This window comes from Eucyclogobius newberryi, unplaced genomic scaffold (assembly GCF_026437365.1).
Source record: "Eucyclogobius newberryi isolate DKJ021-1_F unplaced genomic scaffold, fEucNew1.0.hap1 SCAF_13, whole genome shotgun sequence".
Lineage (NCBI taxonomy): Eukaryota > Metazoa > Chordata > Actinopteri > Gobiiformes > Gobiidae > Eucyclogobius > Eucyclogobius newberryi.
This window is the reverse complement of record NW_027315757.1, coordinates 17,681,714-17,700,503: the sequence shown is the minus strand read 5'-3', so window position 1 is coordinate 17,700,503 and position 18,790 is coordinate 17,681,714. Positions and strand designations below refer to the sequence as shown.

General features: G+C 41.7%; 2 protein-coding genes across 2 annotated transcripts in view; one reads left to right on the top strand and one right to left on the bottom strand.

Moving 5' to 3' along the window:
* nkiras2 (NFKB inhibitor interacting Ras-like 2) overlaps positions 1 to 18,790 on the bottom strand; it is a 99,443-nt gene that overhangs the window by 53,507 nt on the left and 27,146 nt on the right. The window lies entirely within an intron of this gene.
* aclya (ATP citrate lyase a) overlaps positions 1 to 18,790 on the top strand; it is a 47,371-nt gene that overhangs the window by 3,968 nt on the left and 24,613 nt on the right. Inside the window, exons 2-8 of the mRNA XM_072442770.1 lie at positions 923 to 1,089; positions 5,155 to 5,277; positions 9,101 to 9,163; positions 9,248 to 9,438; positions 13,770 to 13,849; positions 14,798 to 14,928; positions 16,773 to 16,891. Of these exons, the coding sequence (XP_072298871.1) occupies positions 931 to 1,089; positions 5,155 to 5,277; positions 9,101 to 9,163; positions 9,248 to 9,438; positions 13,770 to 13,849; positions 14,798 to 14,928; positions 16,773 to 16,891 (866 nt within the window). The 5' untranslated portion in view covers positions 923 to 930. The remainder of the gene's footprint in view (positions 1 to 922; positions 1,090 to 5,154; positions 5,278 to 9,100; positions 9,164 to 9,247; positions 9,439 to 13,769; positions 13,850 to 14,797; positions 14,929 to 16,772; positions 16,892 to 18,790) is intronic.

Here is an 18,790-nt window from a genome sequence, read left to right as displayed (position 1 = left end):
TGTACTCGAGACCTACAGTATTTTACCTTTACTTTCCATGATAGTAACTCACAGTGACAGTAGTGAGTCCAGTCTATGTAAAACGTCACTCCTTGTGACATCTCATAATAACATTTATAGACGGCGCTATATAATCATATTTCCTTCCATATTTCTAATTCTCTCACATTCGTAGTGCAGTGTCGCAGATTTAAATGCAGCACAACCATTGTCACGGCCTTTTACTAATTATTAGAACGGTCATAAAAGCTAAAATGGGTCAAGCTGCTCTAGACTCTGGTGTCGTAAATTTGTATATTAAATTTGCGTATTTTCAATATCAATATGTATAAAATGGGTGCATACTGGTGAATTGTTTCTTTGGATGGGCTTTAATTTGGTTTTTATTTGGCAAATGTATTGTTTCATAGTTGCTGAGTAAAGTCAAAAGCTGGAAAAACGGGATCAAAATCAAATCTCATCATCGTAGTCCGTCTGAAACCAAATACAAGAAAACAAAAAGCAGACCACATACAATTGGACACAATCATTTTAGGATATTGCATTATTGACTTCCACGGGAAAAGACGATGATATCTTCAGTCTTTTTTCGCTGACAGCTTTTCAAAATAAGAGGCCTCAGTCAGACTATGATGAGACTATGTTGACTATATGAGTATGCTCCAATAATATCTGTTTATTGTGTCCATGGCAAGAGTTTTGAGGCCCAGAAGTCACGTCTGCGTTTTCATAAACGGTCACATTTTGTATTGTGTTTTTCTAGCTTCAAGACGCTCAAAGTGCTTTACATTAAGGAACCTCTCACACATTCACTCGCTCACATTCACACATTCACATTCACACACACATCGGATCATAACACGAGCTTTCCTTGCACCTCTAGCTCCTCCCATAACTGAACCCCCTCGGTGTTTCTTTCTCAGGTCAGTCATGTCAGCCAAAGCCATCTCCGAGCAGACGGGAAAGGAGTTCCTCTACAAGTACATCTGCACCTCGGCCGTGGTCCAGAACCGGTTTCGCTTCGCCCAAGTCACGGCTGAGACCGACTTGGATCGCTTGGCCCAGGAGCACCCATGGCTGCTGACCGAGGTGAGGGCGGAGCACACGGCCGGCTGAGACTCGGACCTCCGTGCACGTTTCAAACTAATTACACTGTTGAGAGATGAAGCCAATGCTAGAAGAAGAAACATGTTCTGGACTGGCTTTTTATACATCTAAAAAGAGTTTCCTAATGATATCTAATGATGTATAAATTGATTGAACTTTCCCTAATTTCCTTCCGTCAATATTTTGATTGTTTTGTATTTCAGAAGGTCTCATACTGTATTAATTATTGTATTAAGACCGGTATTTACCTGCACTGTTCTGTTTGGCTCTTCTGCTTGTGGCTTTAGTGTTTCTCTGAGCCGTATGTGAACAGTCTCCTCTTTATGGAGACGATTACTTAGGCAGACAGCAGAGTGGTCTCCCGGTGCTTGTTAGCGGATATCGTTGACCGCACAGCCATTTAGAGCAGCTTTAGCTATAGATGTGTACAGTATACCTAAAGATCCTGTTTAAAATTCTAAGGTATAGTCTAATGTTAGGCTCGCATAGTCATGGTTGTTAGGCAACTGAAGGCTAAAACAGGGCTAAGGCATGGGGTATTGGTACAGAAAAATATAGAAAATAAAGATAATATCAAAGTTCACTGTATGCAACACTGACTCTGAAGTATGATAAACCCAGGAAACCCTTTCTAAATGAACAATATTGTTAATTCATCAGAATCAGAAAAGGTTTATTGCCAATGAACAGAATTAAGATAAGATAAGAGATAAGATAATCCTTTATTGTCCCACATGGGGAAATTTCATTGTTGCAATGCAGGAAGATTCAGAGGTAGATACAGAAGAACAGATCACTTATAGGAAGTCTGAAAAACACTTTCAGTAGAAGATCTCCTATAAATAAAAACTCCCATAGACAAATAAATAAATAAATACATAAATACCATTGCATGTGATCACGACAGTAATTGCACATGAATATGTGTCACAACAGCACATAGATTGCACATGAATTTCACAGTAATTGCACATATGACGGAATTGCACATCAGTATTAGGTTAGGTCAGTATTTCGAGTGTTCAGTACTAACAGTTTTTGTTATAAAGTCTGACAGCAGCAGAAGGAAAGACCTGCGAAACGTCTCCCTCCCACAGCGAGGGTGGATCAGTCTCTCACTGAAGCTGCTCTCCAGAGCGGACAGAGTGTCCTGCAGGGGGCGACACTCATGGTCCAGCATAGATGTGAGTTTAGCCAGGACCCTCCTGTCCCCCACCTCCTGCACCGAGTCCAGAGCACAGCCCAGGACGGAGCTGGACTTCTTGATGACTCTGTCCAGCTTCTTCCTCTCCCTCTCTGTGATGCTGCTGCTCCAGCAGGCCACACCTACAGGAGCTGATGCCACCAGAGTCGTAGAAGGTCTTCAGGAGTGGCCCTGTCACTCCAAAAGACCTGAGTCTCCTCAGGAGGTAGAGCCGACTCTGGCTCTTCCTGTACAGTGAGTCTGTGTTGTGAGTCCAGTCCAGTTTGTGGTTCAGATGAACACCCAGGTACGTGTATTGAGTCACTCTCTCAATGTCCCGTCCCTGGATGTTCACTGGTGAGGGGGCAGTGGGGTGGCGTCTGCGGAAGTCCACCACCATCTCCTTGGTCTTCCCCGCGTTGATGAGGAGGTGGTTCCGCTGACACCAGTCCACAAAGTCCTGCTCCAGTCCTCTGTACTCCGCGTCATCGTCGTCCGTGATGAGTCCGATGATGGCAGAGTCGTCAGAGAACTTCTGCAGGACACAGCTGTCACAAACATAGTAACATAAAACAATGAACAATGATAATAATGACATTACGAGTGTAAGACTGGTGTAAGACTGGTGTAAGACTAAAGCAAGACTAAAGCGGGGGACTAAAGCGGGGACGGGGGGACTCTAAAGCGGCGGGGACTCTAAAGCGGGGGGGACTCTAAAGCGGGGGGGACTCTAAAGCGGAGGGGACTCTAAAGCGGGGGGGACTCTAAAGCGGGGGGGACTAAAGCAGTGGACTAAAGCGGGGACGGGGGGGACTCTAAAGCGGGGGGGACTCTAAAGCGGGGACGGGGGGACTAAAGCGGGGACGGGGGGACTCTAAAGCGGGGGGGACTCTAATGCAGGGGGGGACTCTAAAGCAGGGGGGGACTCTAAAGCAGGGGGGACTCTAAAGCGGGGACGGGGGGGCTAAAGCGGGGACGGGGGACTCTAAAGCGGGTAGGACTCTAAAGCAGGGGGGGACCAAAGTGGGTCTAATTTTCACATACAATACCTCTGCACCACTGGCTAGTTCCGAGCTAATACGGTTACTTCCTTGGCAGGTCTTTTCTTGCATCTCCCTCACCAAATCTTTTAATCTTGGAGGTTGGAGGAGGAGGACGCGGAGGGCAGATACAGCCAGAGATGTGCTGCAGTAGAATTGATTAGAAAATTGCATTAACTTTCACCCTGGGTCCTGTCTTTCCTTTGCGGACTGGCGTGGGCCCAGATACTAATGGCCCCGCCGTCATAAGCTATTCCCTTTATCGGAGCAACAAGACAGAGTTCCAGAGCGGCCAATTTGAGGCAATACAGGCCGTGCGTCATGCAGGGATGAGGGAAGAATCCTCTGAGCATTAGCATGGCTATTGTAACTGGTAATGCCAGAGACGGAGAGAATAAAAGGTGAAAGATATGAAGTATGTGGAGGTGGCGTTATTACTGATTCTATAATGTATAATAATCTGATTTTGTCACATAGACGTACACGGATCTGTACCTACTTTTTATTTATTACTATATTGTGTATATATAATCAATTTATTTAGCAGTGTTGCATAGCCATTTTTTGCACAAATTATAAACAAATCCCCTGCTTGCTATTGTGAACTGCGGCTCTCCAAAGTCTGAGCAGTCAGCCTGGTCCAGCAGCACGTTTTTTTGATCAAACATTTAAACATTTACAGTGATGTGACTTTAAATTGCCCTCCACAGGACGACTCATTGACTTAAAATGCAGTTAAGTTAAATATATTTTTGAATTTCAAATGATAAAAATGTCATTGAGGAATAGGTTTATAATTTTACTTCCTGTTTGTAATTTATATCATGCTAGGAAATTACGCCGCAAAGACTGGACAAAAACTCATCTAATGTCACAATTTTATTTAGTTTAACAAATGCAATTTTTTGTTGACTTTATTTTGTTGAAGTAATGTTTAAAGGGTCAAAAATAGTTGTTGCTTTGTGTAAATTCTGCATAAACTTTGACTGGAATGAGTGTCCCTGGTGTGATGTCACTTCTGTCATTTTCTACAGATTTTTCAACATTTTCTCCACAAATACCTGCTCGATTGGTATAAAACTATAATTTATATGTACAACAGGTATAAACACACCAAATAAAGTCAAATTTAGAAAATCGTAAAAAACCTGTCATAGGCACTTTAATAGATCCATGGATGTACTGTGAGGGAGACGGCGAGTCGAGTATCCTGTCTCCTTTAGTACTTTTAATGGATTTATAAACTCTATAAATATCTAAATCCATCAAAATATAACGATCCAAGAATGTCATAGATGAACTAAATTTGCTGGGCGTTGCAGTGACCATTGGCACTGGTTGATGGAAGGAAAGGAAGGATGGGTCAAATGCAGACGACAAATTTCCCTACGAGGTCAACAAAGGCTAATCCAACCTAATGGCCGACAATGGCATAACATGTCTTCTTAAACTAATAACGTGGTGGTTTTTCCGAGCGTCAAGTACAAATGAGCTGATTAATGCGTGTGGTCCGCAGGGCGTGAAAGGTACTCAGGGTCTCCCCCAGCTCCCTTCAACCACAGAGCAGTAATCGGCAGAGTATGATGAATATTAGTGTCTCCAAATGTCACATTGTACGCTTCCTTTGACGCATAACATGGACCGATTCTTGCTTTAATCAGATTTAAGTAAAGATTGTAATGATCCTTTTTGTTTTGTGTTTGTTTTCCGTCTGACTGGTGAATCTGTCTTTATACATCAGACGTTTTTTTAAGTAAATCTATAGTGAAAATGCTACTCCAGAGTTAATCTATATCTATATGTCGTGTCGCTCTCCTTTTTCAGAAACTGGTGGTGAAGCCGGACCAGCTGATCAAGAGGCGAGGGAAGCTGGGTCTCGTGGGCGTGAACCTGGACCTGAACGGCGTCCGGGACTGGCTCAAGCCCCGCCTCCAGAAGGAAACCACAGTACGTCACCTTCCCCCCATTTTTCATGCCCCCTAAACGACTCCGACTCCCTCTTCCTCCCTCTTCCTCCTCCTCCACCTCGTCTGGTTAAGTGCACTCTTTACCGAACACTTCTTCAATCAATATTATCCCAGCTGCAGTCGACCCCCTCCTGCCGTCCCTGCGCCTCTTTTCTTCTTCTGGTTTTCTGAATTACAACCGCGTTTTGTCTCGAATCTACTGCTCACGTTATTTACCGTCACGTTTTATGATAAGATTTACTGATAAGACACTGTTGTAGCTGAACGTGACGAGCGATGACCCAATCAAATGAGGACTGAACCGGGACGAAGCCTCTGACTCTGGACCCAGTGCTAAACCAGGACTAGACCCTAGACTGGACCTAGACCCAGTGCTAAACCAGGACTAGACCCTAAACTGGACCTAGACCCAGTGCTAAACCAGGACTAGACCCTAGACTGGACCTAGACCCAGTGCTAAACCAGGACTAGACCCTAAACTGGACCTAGACCCAGTGCTAAACCAGGACTAGACCCTAGACTGGACCTAGACCCAGTGCTAAACCAAGACCAGACCCTAGACTGGACCCAGTGCTAAACCAAGACTAGACCCCAGAAATGTTATATTTTCAGTGTTCTCGCTGGGCTGAGGTTGGAGGATGGCGGTGGGACTCTAGACGGGGCTCGATATGGAAAGCCAATATGATCACACTCCGCCGCTTAGGAGCGGCGTATTTTACGACGCTTTTACAAAATAAAGGGGCGCTTTTAACGCCGTGCGCCATCTGACGTTATGCCACACACCGCTCCTATGTGGCGGAGTATGATCATATTTGCTTTCCATATCTTTTGGGTGCTTTCCTGGTGCTTTTTGCGCGCGCCGCCTGCGCGACCTGAACAAACTCAAAATGAAACTCACCCATTTTAATCATCAAAACAGTCAAAATGTCACACGTTTTGCGTAAAAAAAAGTTTCAAAATGGAACAAAAAAGGAACATAATTGTAGCGCGGTTGCAAAATAAATTGGGGAAATTATACCAAAAATTACTCACGGCGATATATCGATACAGCAGCCCACGATATCGAATCACAATATATCGATATTTTGATATTTCGGCCCACCTGTAGTGCCAGAGGGTTTGTGACGGCTGTGAACGAGCTGGATCGATTTCAACGCATACTTTCTCCTTCGGCGGTTTGAACATCGAGTGACGCGGGCGTAAATACTGCGCACATCACGGCGGAGGCAGCTTGTAACCGAACCCGTTGCCGTGACGAAGCAAATGCAGCTCCTGCGTAGACGCTCGTGCCCAGTCAGCACGGCAGATCCATCACCGTGGCACCGGGAAGACGCCTCGCTCTGCACGGCAGCAGAGGAGGGGGCGGGGCCGGTTGATTTTGGTTTGAATAAAGTATATAACGAGGAGGCATGAGTCGCTCGCTGGGATTTATCACGGTCAGAAGTTGTAACGGGGAGAAACAAAATTTGTTTCTCCCCGTTACAACTTCTGACAAATGTTCTACAATGAGATGCAGAACTGTTGCTTACAATGTATTCTTTTGGAACTTATTAATTAATTTACAAAAGTTAGGTTGGACGACTCGTTGAGCTAAAACACAGTTAAGATAAATATATTTTGAATTTAGCTAAAAAATTATGCACATTTTATCCCCGAATAGCAAATTTGTTAAGGTTTATAATTTTACTTCCTGGTTGTTATTGGTGACATCACACTAGGAAACTACCCAGCAACCACTGGGCCAATACTCATCTATTTACACCATTATTCCTTATTTGACAAATTAAAATATCTGCGAGTGAGTTTATAGAGTTTATTTTGTAGAATTAATGTTTAGAGGGTCAAAAAAAAAGTTGTTTCTTTGTGTAAATTCTGCATAAACTGGAATGAGTGTCCCTGGTGTGATGTCACTTCCTGTCATTTTCTACAGGCTTTAATACCTGCTTGATTTGTGCAAAAGTATAATTTGTATGTACAACGGGTATAAATTCACTAAATGAAGTCAAAATTAGACCATCCTAAAAACCTGTCATAGGCCCTTTAATCTTTGCTCTTTGCGCGTCGTGGAGTTTGAACATTTCCTCCATAAAGCAAGTGCAAACACAAGTGATCAAATTTAAAAGAGAACTTGTGGCTTTGGCTGTCATTTTACATCTATTTATGCCGTTTCCTTCCACTTTAAAGCGCGTTTGCCATTCTCATGTCGACTTGTGAGATCGCCATTAGAAGCAGAACAAATTCATGTTTTAGAGAGTCAAAATAGTAGTTTCTCTTGCGTAAATTCTGCATAAACTTCTGGATGGAATGAGTGTCCCTGGTGTGATGTCACTTCCTGTCATTTTGAACTACAGGTATAAATGCTCAAAATAAAGTCAAATTAAAAGGGAGCTTTGACTATCATTTTACATCCACCTCTCTTTCTCTCTCTCTCTCTCTCTCTTTCTCTCTTTCTCTCTCTCTCTCTGTGTCTCTCTCTTTGTCTCTCTCTCTTTGTCTCTCTCTACTTCTCTCGCTTCTCTCTGCCTCTCCTCTCTATCCCTCTCTGCCCCTCTCTCTCTCCCTCTCCCCTCTCTCTGTCTCACTGCTCTTTCTTTCTCTCTCTCTCTCTCCTCCCTCCCTCTCTCTCTGTCTCACTGCTCTCTGTCCTTCTCTCCCTCTCTCCTCCCTCTCTCCTCCCTCTCTCCTCCCTCTCGCCTCCCTCTCTCTCTCGTTACGTTCTGCCTCGTGGCCTTTAAACAGCAACTCTTTCCTAAATGAGCTGAGGACCTGTTTCAGAGAACGGCCCCGAGAGAAACACGGACATTTCAAGTATTTTTTTCTACTTTTCGAAATGTCACAGCGTTTTTTTACGGGCGGCGCTTTGATTTGTGAGTGAATATTATTTCCCCAGACCGTACGCTGTATTTGCAGTGTGTTTTATCATGAATTGGTTTGTGTGTGAAAACAGGAGGAGAACCACTGTTTAAACTATGTCATATTTACTTCATTATTACACATTATCTGTCTGTAAAAAATCTTTGAAATTACAATTAAAAAAACAGTATCTTATATTATGTTTATGCATTTAAATCCACTAAATTCCCCAACTGAAATTATAAGGAGATTAAACTGATATAAAAGCACAAAGCGTACGGCAGATCTTTGGTTTGATTCATTTTTACCGAGAAAGTGTATTTTATTGACTGATCGTTGTTAAAATGGCGCTAGCATAGTTAGCATCTTTCACAAAAGCAAACGGGGTCAAAGTTCAGAAGTTGAGCATAGTTCATACTTGGTATTAGAGATGTTATTAAAGTATTTACATTATTCACATAGTTTTGGGTTATTGTCAAAAAACACTGTAAAAAGGTAAATTAAATACTGTACCAATAAATAAATTAAAGTGAATCAACCAATAAATCAATTAATTAAACTTTTTGGTTTATTGTAAAAAAATAAAAATGTTTTTTTTTAAAAGCATAATATTATAATAACTTGATAAATAATAAGATATAAACAAAAAAGTGAATTAACCAATAAATCAATTAATTACACTTTTTGGTTTAGTGAAATAAAAAGTAAAAAAACACTGCATAAAAATATAATAAATACTGCATGAATAAAATAAAAAAGTATCAACCAATAAATAAATGAATTACAAATTAACTGCATAAAAATGGTTGTTTATGCTAAATAAATGACATAATAAAAACAAAGCAACCCGTCTTTCTGGAGCCCCCCGTCCTCAGCTGCCCCAAAAAGCAATCCACATCAGTCAGGCCCAAGTTGTCACAAACATTTGACTATTTTCTGTTTATTTTCAGGTGGGAAAAGCAAAAGGCATCCTCAAGAACTTCCTCATCGAGCCGTTCGTCGCTCACAAACAGGTAAACGCTCGCCGTCCTCTCGTTACGCCCCTCCCTCTCCTTAAATCATGCCTAAACGACCCCTGTGATTGCCGCCCTAATCAGGAGGAGGAGTTCTACGTGTGCATCTACGCCACGCGCGAGGGGGACCACGTGCTGTTCCACCACGAGGGCGGCGTGGACGTGGGGGACGTGGACGCCAAGGCCAAGAAGCTGCTGATTGGAGTCGACGAGAAAATCAGCGAAGAGTCTGTGAAAGAGGCTCTTCTGACTCACGCCGCCAAAGACAAGAGGGAGTGAGTGCAGCGGCTCTTCAGTACAACAGATATTTGTTTAGAGCGAAGAGGCGGGGCTTACAAACGTGCTGTTTCAATATCGAATCGTGGTCCGATTTTACGCGATTCCAATGAGACCGCAAACATATTTTTGAACAAATAAGAAGCTGTGCAATATATCGCAAAAGTACCGTATTTTCTGGACTATAAGTTGCATAATAGAGAAGAAAAAAACATATAAAAGTCACACTGGAGTATGAAATGTGGTTGCAAGTGTGAAAATAACAAATAATATCACATATAAGTCGCTCCAGAGCATAAGTATAAGTATAAATGGAGGAGTTCTAAGTCGCACCTCGGCCAAAACTATGAAAAAAGATGCGACTTATAGTCCGGAAAATACGGTAATAATAAATATGTCGCAGTAACGCCAAGGTTCTCAATCTGGCAGAAGTGTACAGGTTTGTTTTAAAGGAAAAAGGCCGTTTTTGAATGCGTTATTTCCCTAAACTTCTAAACTATCCTTGTTTTAATCTTAGTTTTGTCAATGTTAAGTTTCGATTTTGACAGAATTTGACGTTTTAGCTTCAAAAGAGCAGAAATTATTGCGTGAACATTGTATTTTAAAGCTCAGAGCGTACAGAATTCAGTCGCAGAGCTTATTTTATCTTCTGTTTTTACTGTAAAATTATCGTATATTTATGGATCAACTCTAAATCTTTTAGTCTGAGTACACCGGGTTTCCTTCCATAAAACAAAGTCCACGTATAGACATTGGTATCGGAAAAGCCGGATTGGTTGGCGTCCCGATACTCAAACACGGTCCCGTGCGAGTGACAGGCGAAGTCGGCCAATCACAGTGAAGTGCGGACAAGCAGATCGCGAGGCATTAGAGATTATTGTACATTTCTTTTCTCAATGACAACATAAACGATGAACTTGCCAACGTAATGAAAAAAAGTTGCATACATTTTATTCTGTTATTAAAACGGTTCAAAACGAGCTAAAAAAGAGTCACAAAGTCGAGTGCAATATTGTCCAAATAAGAGTATTAAGTGATATTCCTGCACTTTTGGGGTTATTTCTATGGCCGACTCAAGTTTTGTGCAATACCTGAACGTAAACCGAGACTTTTACAGACACATTTTGCACATTCAAGAGAAAATTATTGCCTCAGAATAAATCCATTTGACCAAAATGGACGATTGTCACGGAATTTAGCTCACGATTCGACGCGATTGACCATAAACTGCAGATTGTGCGACAGAATAAATCCCCTTTTATACCACCACGGGCTGCTACGAATCACATTTTTTTTCATTCTAGACGGAGATAATAAATCCGCTCCGAAGCTCTGTACGTGTCACACTTTATGCCGCTCTTCCTCTTCCTCTTATTTTATTTATTCAATTGGTTATGGAAAGGTAAACCTGTTTCTTTAGCACGTACACGCACTAAACTTGAGTTAAAAAGACACCGCCCACTTTCTATCCACACGAATATCGACCGCTCTCATCAAAGTCGCCCGTTGTCTCCATTACGTAATTGAACGGGGCCGTCGTGAGAGCGAGTGCGGCGGTATCGCAGTAAACATGAGCGAGTATTTCCATTAGAGAAACGACCGGCTCCTCCTCCTCCCCCCCTCGGCTCCTCCCCCGGTTCCTCCCCTCGCGCTGCATTTGGGTCACGTCCGTTTTTATTCTGACGGATGCGACGTGACCTCCCCCCGGCGTCCATCTCCGGCGCGGTGACGGCTCGGTGCGCAGGCTGACATTGAAGACTACTGTTTATTTTTATCAGTTTTTTATGATGTTTATCGAGATGACAAAATGCCCAGTCGCGTGTTTATTTAGGTCCAGTTTTGTCGAGATGAGACGGAGGAATGGAGGAAGTTCAATACGTTCTGATGACATCTACTGCAACAATCACTTAATTATATAGAGTATAGAGAATATTGATAGATTATGGGATAAATAATGGGTTTGAATCGGAACTGAGCCACGTGCGGGAACAAAACTGAGACTAAAATGAAAGTCAACGAGGACATGAACCGAGATCAAAACCAGAACTAGAAACAAAACTAAAACACTCAAATTTACTATTGTGAGTTCAGTTTATTGCTCTATTGAAAAAACAGAATGTTGCGTTTGAACATGTAATTAGTTAAGGCGGCAACGAGTTAAACAGGTAATCGCAACAAGTCAAGGTTCAACATACAACAATGACTAATCATATTAAATTAAATTTAAATTATTTATTTTTTTAAAGGGCATGCATACAATTTGTTTGAATTTACAAATTGAATAAAATAGATTAAAATTAAATAAAATAATAAAATAGAATAAAATAGTTTTTTATTATTTTAAAATTATAGAATTATATATTAATAGAATAATCGAAAATAGAATGGAATAAAATAGACTGAAATGGTATAAAATAGTATAAAAGGGAATGAACTAGAGCAAAATTTAATAAAATATTAGAATAGAATAGTATAGAATAAAATGGATGAAATAGTATAAAATAGAATGAAATAGAATTAAATGGAGCAAAATAGAATGAAATAAAATAAAATGGAATGAAATAGAATAGAATAAAATTAAATAATAGGCTAAGTTGTATAAAATAGAATAAATTGGAACAAAATAATTAAATATTATAAAATGGAATAGAATTGTCGATTATAGTCATCAAATAATCGTTAACATGCTCTGTACACAGACTCCAAAACATGCCAGGATGTGAGAGCAGAGGTTTGTTACTCAGACAGAGCGTGAATCACTTAGAAATGACACGGGAAATGTGTAAATGTTGTGTTTTTGATGGAAACACTCTTTCGTCTGTGAATAATCTCCACCAGGACGTCCTCAGTTCAGCTCTAACCGGGTCAAATTTAGTAAAAATGTCATATGTCATAAAAATGCCTTCTAAACAAAGAATAAACGCTAGACTAATGGATTACCAGAACAATTGCCGGCTCTAAATTAGAACTAAACCAGGATTTAACAAGGAATAAATTAGAAGAAGTAGATCTTTATGTCACTAATATGTTTTGTTATTCAATCCTATTTGCCATTTCTTGTGTTTTGTGCACCGTGGCTTTTGAAATGGACGTTCTGGGGGGACATTTGGAGAGCGGCTGAGTCACAGAGTGTTTTGGTAGTCGCGGTGGTTTCCCTGGAGACGGGACCGGCCCCCGACACCAGACCTCCGGCTCTGATGAAGTGACAGCGGGGACAGGCAGTGTGCCCCGCTCTCTCCTCCTCCCACTGCTGTTGTGACAGTTGAAGCATGGAGTGTTTTTCATCCTCCTCCGCCGCCGCCGCCCGTCCCGCTCCAGACTAACAGTATCTCAGCTTTTATCACCTGCAGTTTGTCACGCTTTAAATTGGGTACAAAACACCGAGGCACATTACATCGTCCATCTTCTCATCTGCTGCTTGTTTCCTACTGTGTCTTCATTGTGGAGTCTCCAGTGCGTCGCAATGAGAAGTTGTAGTAACACAGAGATACATACAGTATATATATATTCTGGACTAAACCAGGACTCTTTTAGGACTAAATGGGGTCCAAAGATTTGTTCACACTTGTCCTCGTTGGGGCTTGGATTGAGGCCAGTGTTTTCCAGATATAGACTTGATTTAGTCCTGGTCTAATTCAGAATTGGCTCTGAATTTAATCCCATTTTGGATGTGATCTATGTGCAAATGTGAACGCACCGTAAATGGTTACTAAGGGGCGCGGTCACGCTTATCATCCACTTAACTTAATCCACACCAAAGCAGAAGTCCCTGGTCTGGTATGACTGGGCACACATGACGTGCAAGTGAACCGTACGGACAGGACAACTGTGAGCCGATCCCTGTGAGCCGATCCCTGTGAGCCGATCCCAGTGAACCGATCCCAGTGAGCCGATCCCAGTGAGCCGATCCCTGTGAGCCGATCCCTGTGAGCCGATCCCTGTGAGCCGATCCCAGTGGGCCGATCCCAGTGGGCCGATCCCAGTGAGCCGATTCCTGTGAGCCGATCCCTGTGAGCCGATCCCAGTGAGCCGATCCCAGTGAGCCGATCCCAGTGAGCCGATCCCAGTGAGCCGATCCCAGTGAGCCGATCCCAGTGAGCCGATCCCTGTGAGCCTATCCCTGTGGGCCGATCCCAGTGAGCCGATCCCTGTGGGCCGGACTAGGGGCCAGACTAGGGGCCGGACTTGATCTGCCCCTATTATCTCATTTGCTTTGTTAATTGCGTCCTCGATAAATCCAATGATATAATCCCAATCACGTGTGAAGCCTTGTTGTGTATTCAAACTGTAATCAAAGTTTTGACTGTATTTCCTGTTTTCTGTCGCCCAGTGTCTTGGCCAGCTTCATCGTGGGACTCTTTAACCTGTACGACTCCCTGTTCTTCACTTACCTCGAGATCAATCCTCTGGGTACGTTTCTGACCACACAATTGTACTGGGCACACATGAATAAAGACGCCGTCAGACGTTTCATGAATAATTTTGTAATAATAGTGTTGTTGGAACCATGAGTCACGTGTTGATTTAGGTTCATTTTTAACACTGACAGAGACTTAAATTAAATAATTGATGCACACGCTGTTTGATGTACTCACGATGTTATAATTGGGCTGCGGTTCTGGCCTCTGGCAGATGTTCTGAAAATGAGAGAGCGGCTTTTTCCTTTCATCTGAAACCAAACACTTCCTCGTGCACAACAACACTTCCTGCACCTTCAGCACAGCCTTTGGGACCTTCAGTATTTTACTACTTACCAAAGCAAAGTATTTAGTAGGAGTCACGAAGGAATAAGCAATATTCTGAGCAATATTTGTGTTAATAACTTGATTAATGACTAAAATCCACTGATCAATTCCTCCATTCTCACTTCACAGGATTCTAAAAAAATAAAATGATAATAAAAAAGCTGGAGCCAACTAGCATAAAAATACAAGTATGCTATGTTTACATGTTTTATTTGTACATAATTTGTAATATTTGATGGTGATTCATTTTAGGGTATTATTAATCAATATAATTAATCATAGGCTATTTTTTGGCATAATAATAGTGATAATATTTATCTTTTCTTTTTCTTTTTAATTTATTTACTCAAATTAATAGTTAACCCCATTTTTTATTCATGCCTTTATTTTTTTTTATTTTTTAATATTTTGGTATTTTTATTGTTTCATTTTGCACCTTATTGTTAAAGAACGTTCCTTGTTTGTGAGTTTTAGTTTTTGTCAATGGCATTAAACCTTTTTCTGATTCTGAAATACAGTTTATTGACATTCAGAAGTAAACAAAGGAAGTGCGATTTAGCTCATAAACAAACGGTCATTCCATTGGATCCTCTTCCTGTTTCGTTCCTCTCAGTGGTCACAAAGGACAGCGTCTTCGTGCTGGACATGGCGGCAAAGATCGATGCCACGGCCGACTACATCTGCAAGTCCAAATGGGGCGACGTGGAGTTCCCGCCGCCGTTCGGCAGAGAGGCCTATCCCGAGGTGAGACGACATGCGGCGCCTGATGTTTGGAAGTCAGAGTAGTTATTTCCACTTCTTACGCGAGATATGTAACAAGTTTGGACTTATGTGTCTCTCGTATTTCTGCTGAGGCTGAGACGACATAGGCAACACATGTTTTAATATTTTAATGCAATTGTTGAAACTATATTGGCGTTTGAAGTGAAAGTGCTGATATTGTATGTTTTTTTATTTTTTTATTGAATTGTTCTTAAAGCCTATGGACAGGTGTCATTGAAAGGTAATGTACATGTAATTGCTATGTCAATATCGAATAAATAAGGAAATGGAGATAATTTTATCTTTATTTCATCAGGAAATGGGGATGTCACGATATAACATTTTGTATTCTGATTATTGTGAGAAAAAACATCACGATTTAATGATTATTCACGATGACTGAAACAGTAAAATCTTCAATTTTCTTTCATTTCCATCATCTAACTTGTTACTGTTCCTCAAGTTTTGTCCGGCTTTATGAAATTTAACTTTCTGAAAGACAAAATAATGTTAAATGTGACAAAAACAGCCAGATAAAAAAACTAAAACATATTTTAGTCTTTTTCGGACGATAGATTAAACTAAAAAGACTTATTATATTGTATTGTATTTTTTGTTGTTGAGAAAATGAAAGGCTTTTAAGTACGCCTATAGTGTGCAAAATACGGTAGTTTTGGATTTTGCAGTAAAAAAAATATAAAAACACAACATTTTGTGTTAAAATGCTGGAAATGTCAAAGCTCCATACCAGTTTCGATGCCACAATTATAATAAATATCAGTTTTATGACCATGCTAATTCACACTAGCTTTATAATAAACTATTTAACCAATGGCTGACTCTGAAATTCCCTTATTTACCTTTCCAATGACGGTAAAAGCCCTTCTGACCATCTGCGTGTGCCATCAATCTCCTGCACACTTTGCCAATAACTGATTCCACCAGAATATCCCCTCCAGATGTTTGGGCTGGTTGTGGTTGATGTGTTCCGGGTGCGTTCTGGGCTCCAGACCGGCGCCTCTAATTGGGAAGAGGGCAGAGCGGAGATGAGGGACGGCCGGGGACTTCTATTTTACAGGACGCAAACAGCTGCGCCAAACAACAACAACAACAACCCAAAAGAGGGACTGAACGTTCAAATGGGCCGTAAACTAAACAGGAATTCAATATATGGCAGTTTTTAGCTTTACTTGAATAAATCTGATGTTAAAAGTGCCTATGACAGGTTTTTACGATTTTCAAATTTTGACTTAATTTTGTGTTTTTATACCTTTTGTACATATACATTATAGTTTTACACCAATCAAGCAGGTATTTGTGGAGAAAACATTTAAAAATCTGTAGAATAATTACAGGAAGTGACATCACAGCAGGGACACTCATTCCAGTCAAAGTTTAGGCATAATTTACACAAATAAACAATTTTTGACTCTCTAAACGTTAATTGTCAAATAAAAAAAAATAGTTTTGAGTTTTTCCCCAGTGTTTGCTGGGTAATTTCCTTGTGTGATGTCATCAATTACAAACAGGAAGTGAAATTATAAAGCTAAAAATGGTGCTATTCTGTGATAAAATTTGTAAAATTTATTTTATAGAATTCTAAATATGTGATGGGTGATGTCACTTCCTGTCATTTAGTACAGATTTTTCAATGTTTCCTTCTCAAATACCTGCTCGATTGGTGAAACATTATAATTTATGTGTACAACAGGTATAAAACACCAAATGAAGTCCAAATTTGAACATCGAAAAACCCTGTCATAGGCGCTTTTAAGTATGTAAACTCTCGTCTCGTGGCTGATCCGTGGATGTCGTGTCCGTTGCAGGAGGCGTACATCGCCGACCTGGACGCAAAGAGCGGAGCCAGTCTCAAACTCACTTTGCTCAACCCCAGAGGGCGGATCTGGACCATGGTGGCCGGGGGAGGAGCCTCAGTGGTCTACAGGTACACCAGCTAAAGACAAAAAACACAAAACACAAAAGAAAACTCTACTGTGAATATAGTTCAACTGACTGACAGACTGAATGATGTCGACTAGAAGTGGGCAATGTGTCAGATGCTAGATAATATTGTGAATGTTGTTTAGAAGATTAGAATAAAATAATGCTACAAAAAGAGCTGATTAGAGATTATTCTTTTTTTGATTAAACTTTCAAATAAGAGCACACAGTGACATTTCTGCACTTTTGTGATTTAATTTTACAATTTTTAGAATAATTAAACCTTATTATGAAACAGATTTCAGTTGAATTGACATGATATTGTCCAAAGAAAATATTGATAATTAATTTATGTCACAATCGCCCGCTCCTATACCAGACTCTTTTGTGTGTTTTTTTTGTTTTAGTTTTTTGTATTATAAATCTCTAGTCTAAGTTGGCTCAAAATTGAGAAAGATTATTAGGCCCGAGCCCCAGCAGGGCGGAGGGCCTATTGCTCCCGCAACGCTGCCGAAGGCCCTGGCAAGTACAGTGAACTAGCCCATGCCGAAGGCATGGATCATGCATACTTACTCCTGCTATGACAGAAATAGTCAACAATGAGTGAATGGGCGTAGCCCATTCACTCATTGTTGACAACAGCAGCGCGAAGCGCTGCATTCCTCCAAAAACACTCCTGGCATCGTCCCGTATGCGAGAATCCATGCCGCAGGCATGGGCCATGCTTGTATCTGCTCAAATCAATGGAAGTCTATGGGGAGTGGGCGGGGCATCCCGACGGAATAGGGAGTGACAAGCGCGTAAGCGCTCGTAATGATGATTCCACCCCATGGCGGCATGGGGAAGGCTTAGAGCTTTCAAACAATGTATAATTTGTAGTTATAGTGGAAACGGCTATATTGTTTTTGCTAAAAATATTATTATTTTTAGGCCCGAGCCCCAGCAGGGCGGAGGGCCTATTGCTCCCGCAACGCGTTGCAACTGTCTGACCAAACATGCGGGCGCAGCCCGCATGTTTGGTACCCCGTCGCCCCTGGCAAGTACAGTGAACTAGCCCATGCCGAAGGCATGGATCATGCATACTTACTCCTGCTATGACAGAAATAGTCAACAATTAGTGAATGGGCGTAGCCCATTCACTAATTGTTGACAACAGCAGCGCGAAGCGCTGCATTCCTCCAAAAACCCTCCTGGCATCGTCCCGTACGCGAGAATCTATGCCGCAGGCATGGGCCATGCTTGTATCTGCTCAAATCAATGGAAGTCTATGGGGAATGGGCGGGGCATCCCGACGGAATAGGGAGTGACGAGCGCGTAAGCGCTCGTAATGATGATTCCACCCCATGGCGGCATGGGGAAGGCTTAGAGCTTTCAAACGATGTATAATTTGTTGTTATAGTGGAAACGGCTATATTGTTTTTGCTAAAAATATTATTATTAGGCCCGAGCGCCACAAGCTGGCGAGAGGCCTATTAATCTCGTAAGGCCGTGCAAAGCACGGCTGCGAAAGTGCGCACGTAGTGCGCACGAAATCGAGCGCGAAGCGCTCGCCCACTTCCAAACACTCACTAACGCACTCCTCCACTCATGCACGCCCCGTGCATACTAATTAGTTGTAGGAAAATGGAACATTACCGTTGTAAACGGGCGAAGCCCGTGCAAAAGTTCGCACTAAACGAGCACTTTACATTGGGATGACGACCGTTCGCGGTCGTCATCCCCATATAAAGCACTCATTTGCGCTAAGTAGCTCACGAATACGTTCCCCATCTCTTGCATGTTCCGTGCATATAAGCATGTAATGCAAAAATTGAACATTATTACTGTATAGAGGGCCAAAAACACAAAGTGGGCGGAGCCCACTCAAAATTATCGAAAGTACCCGTCAGTGACCAGGGACCCA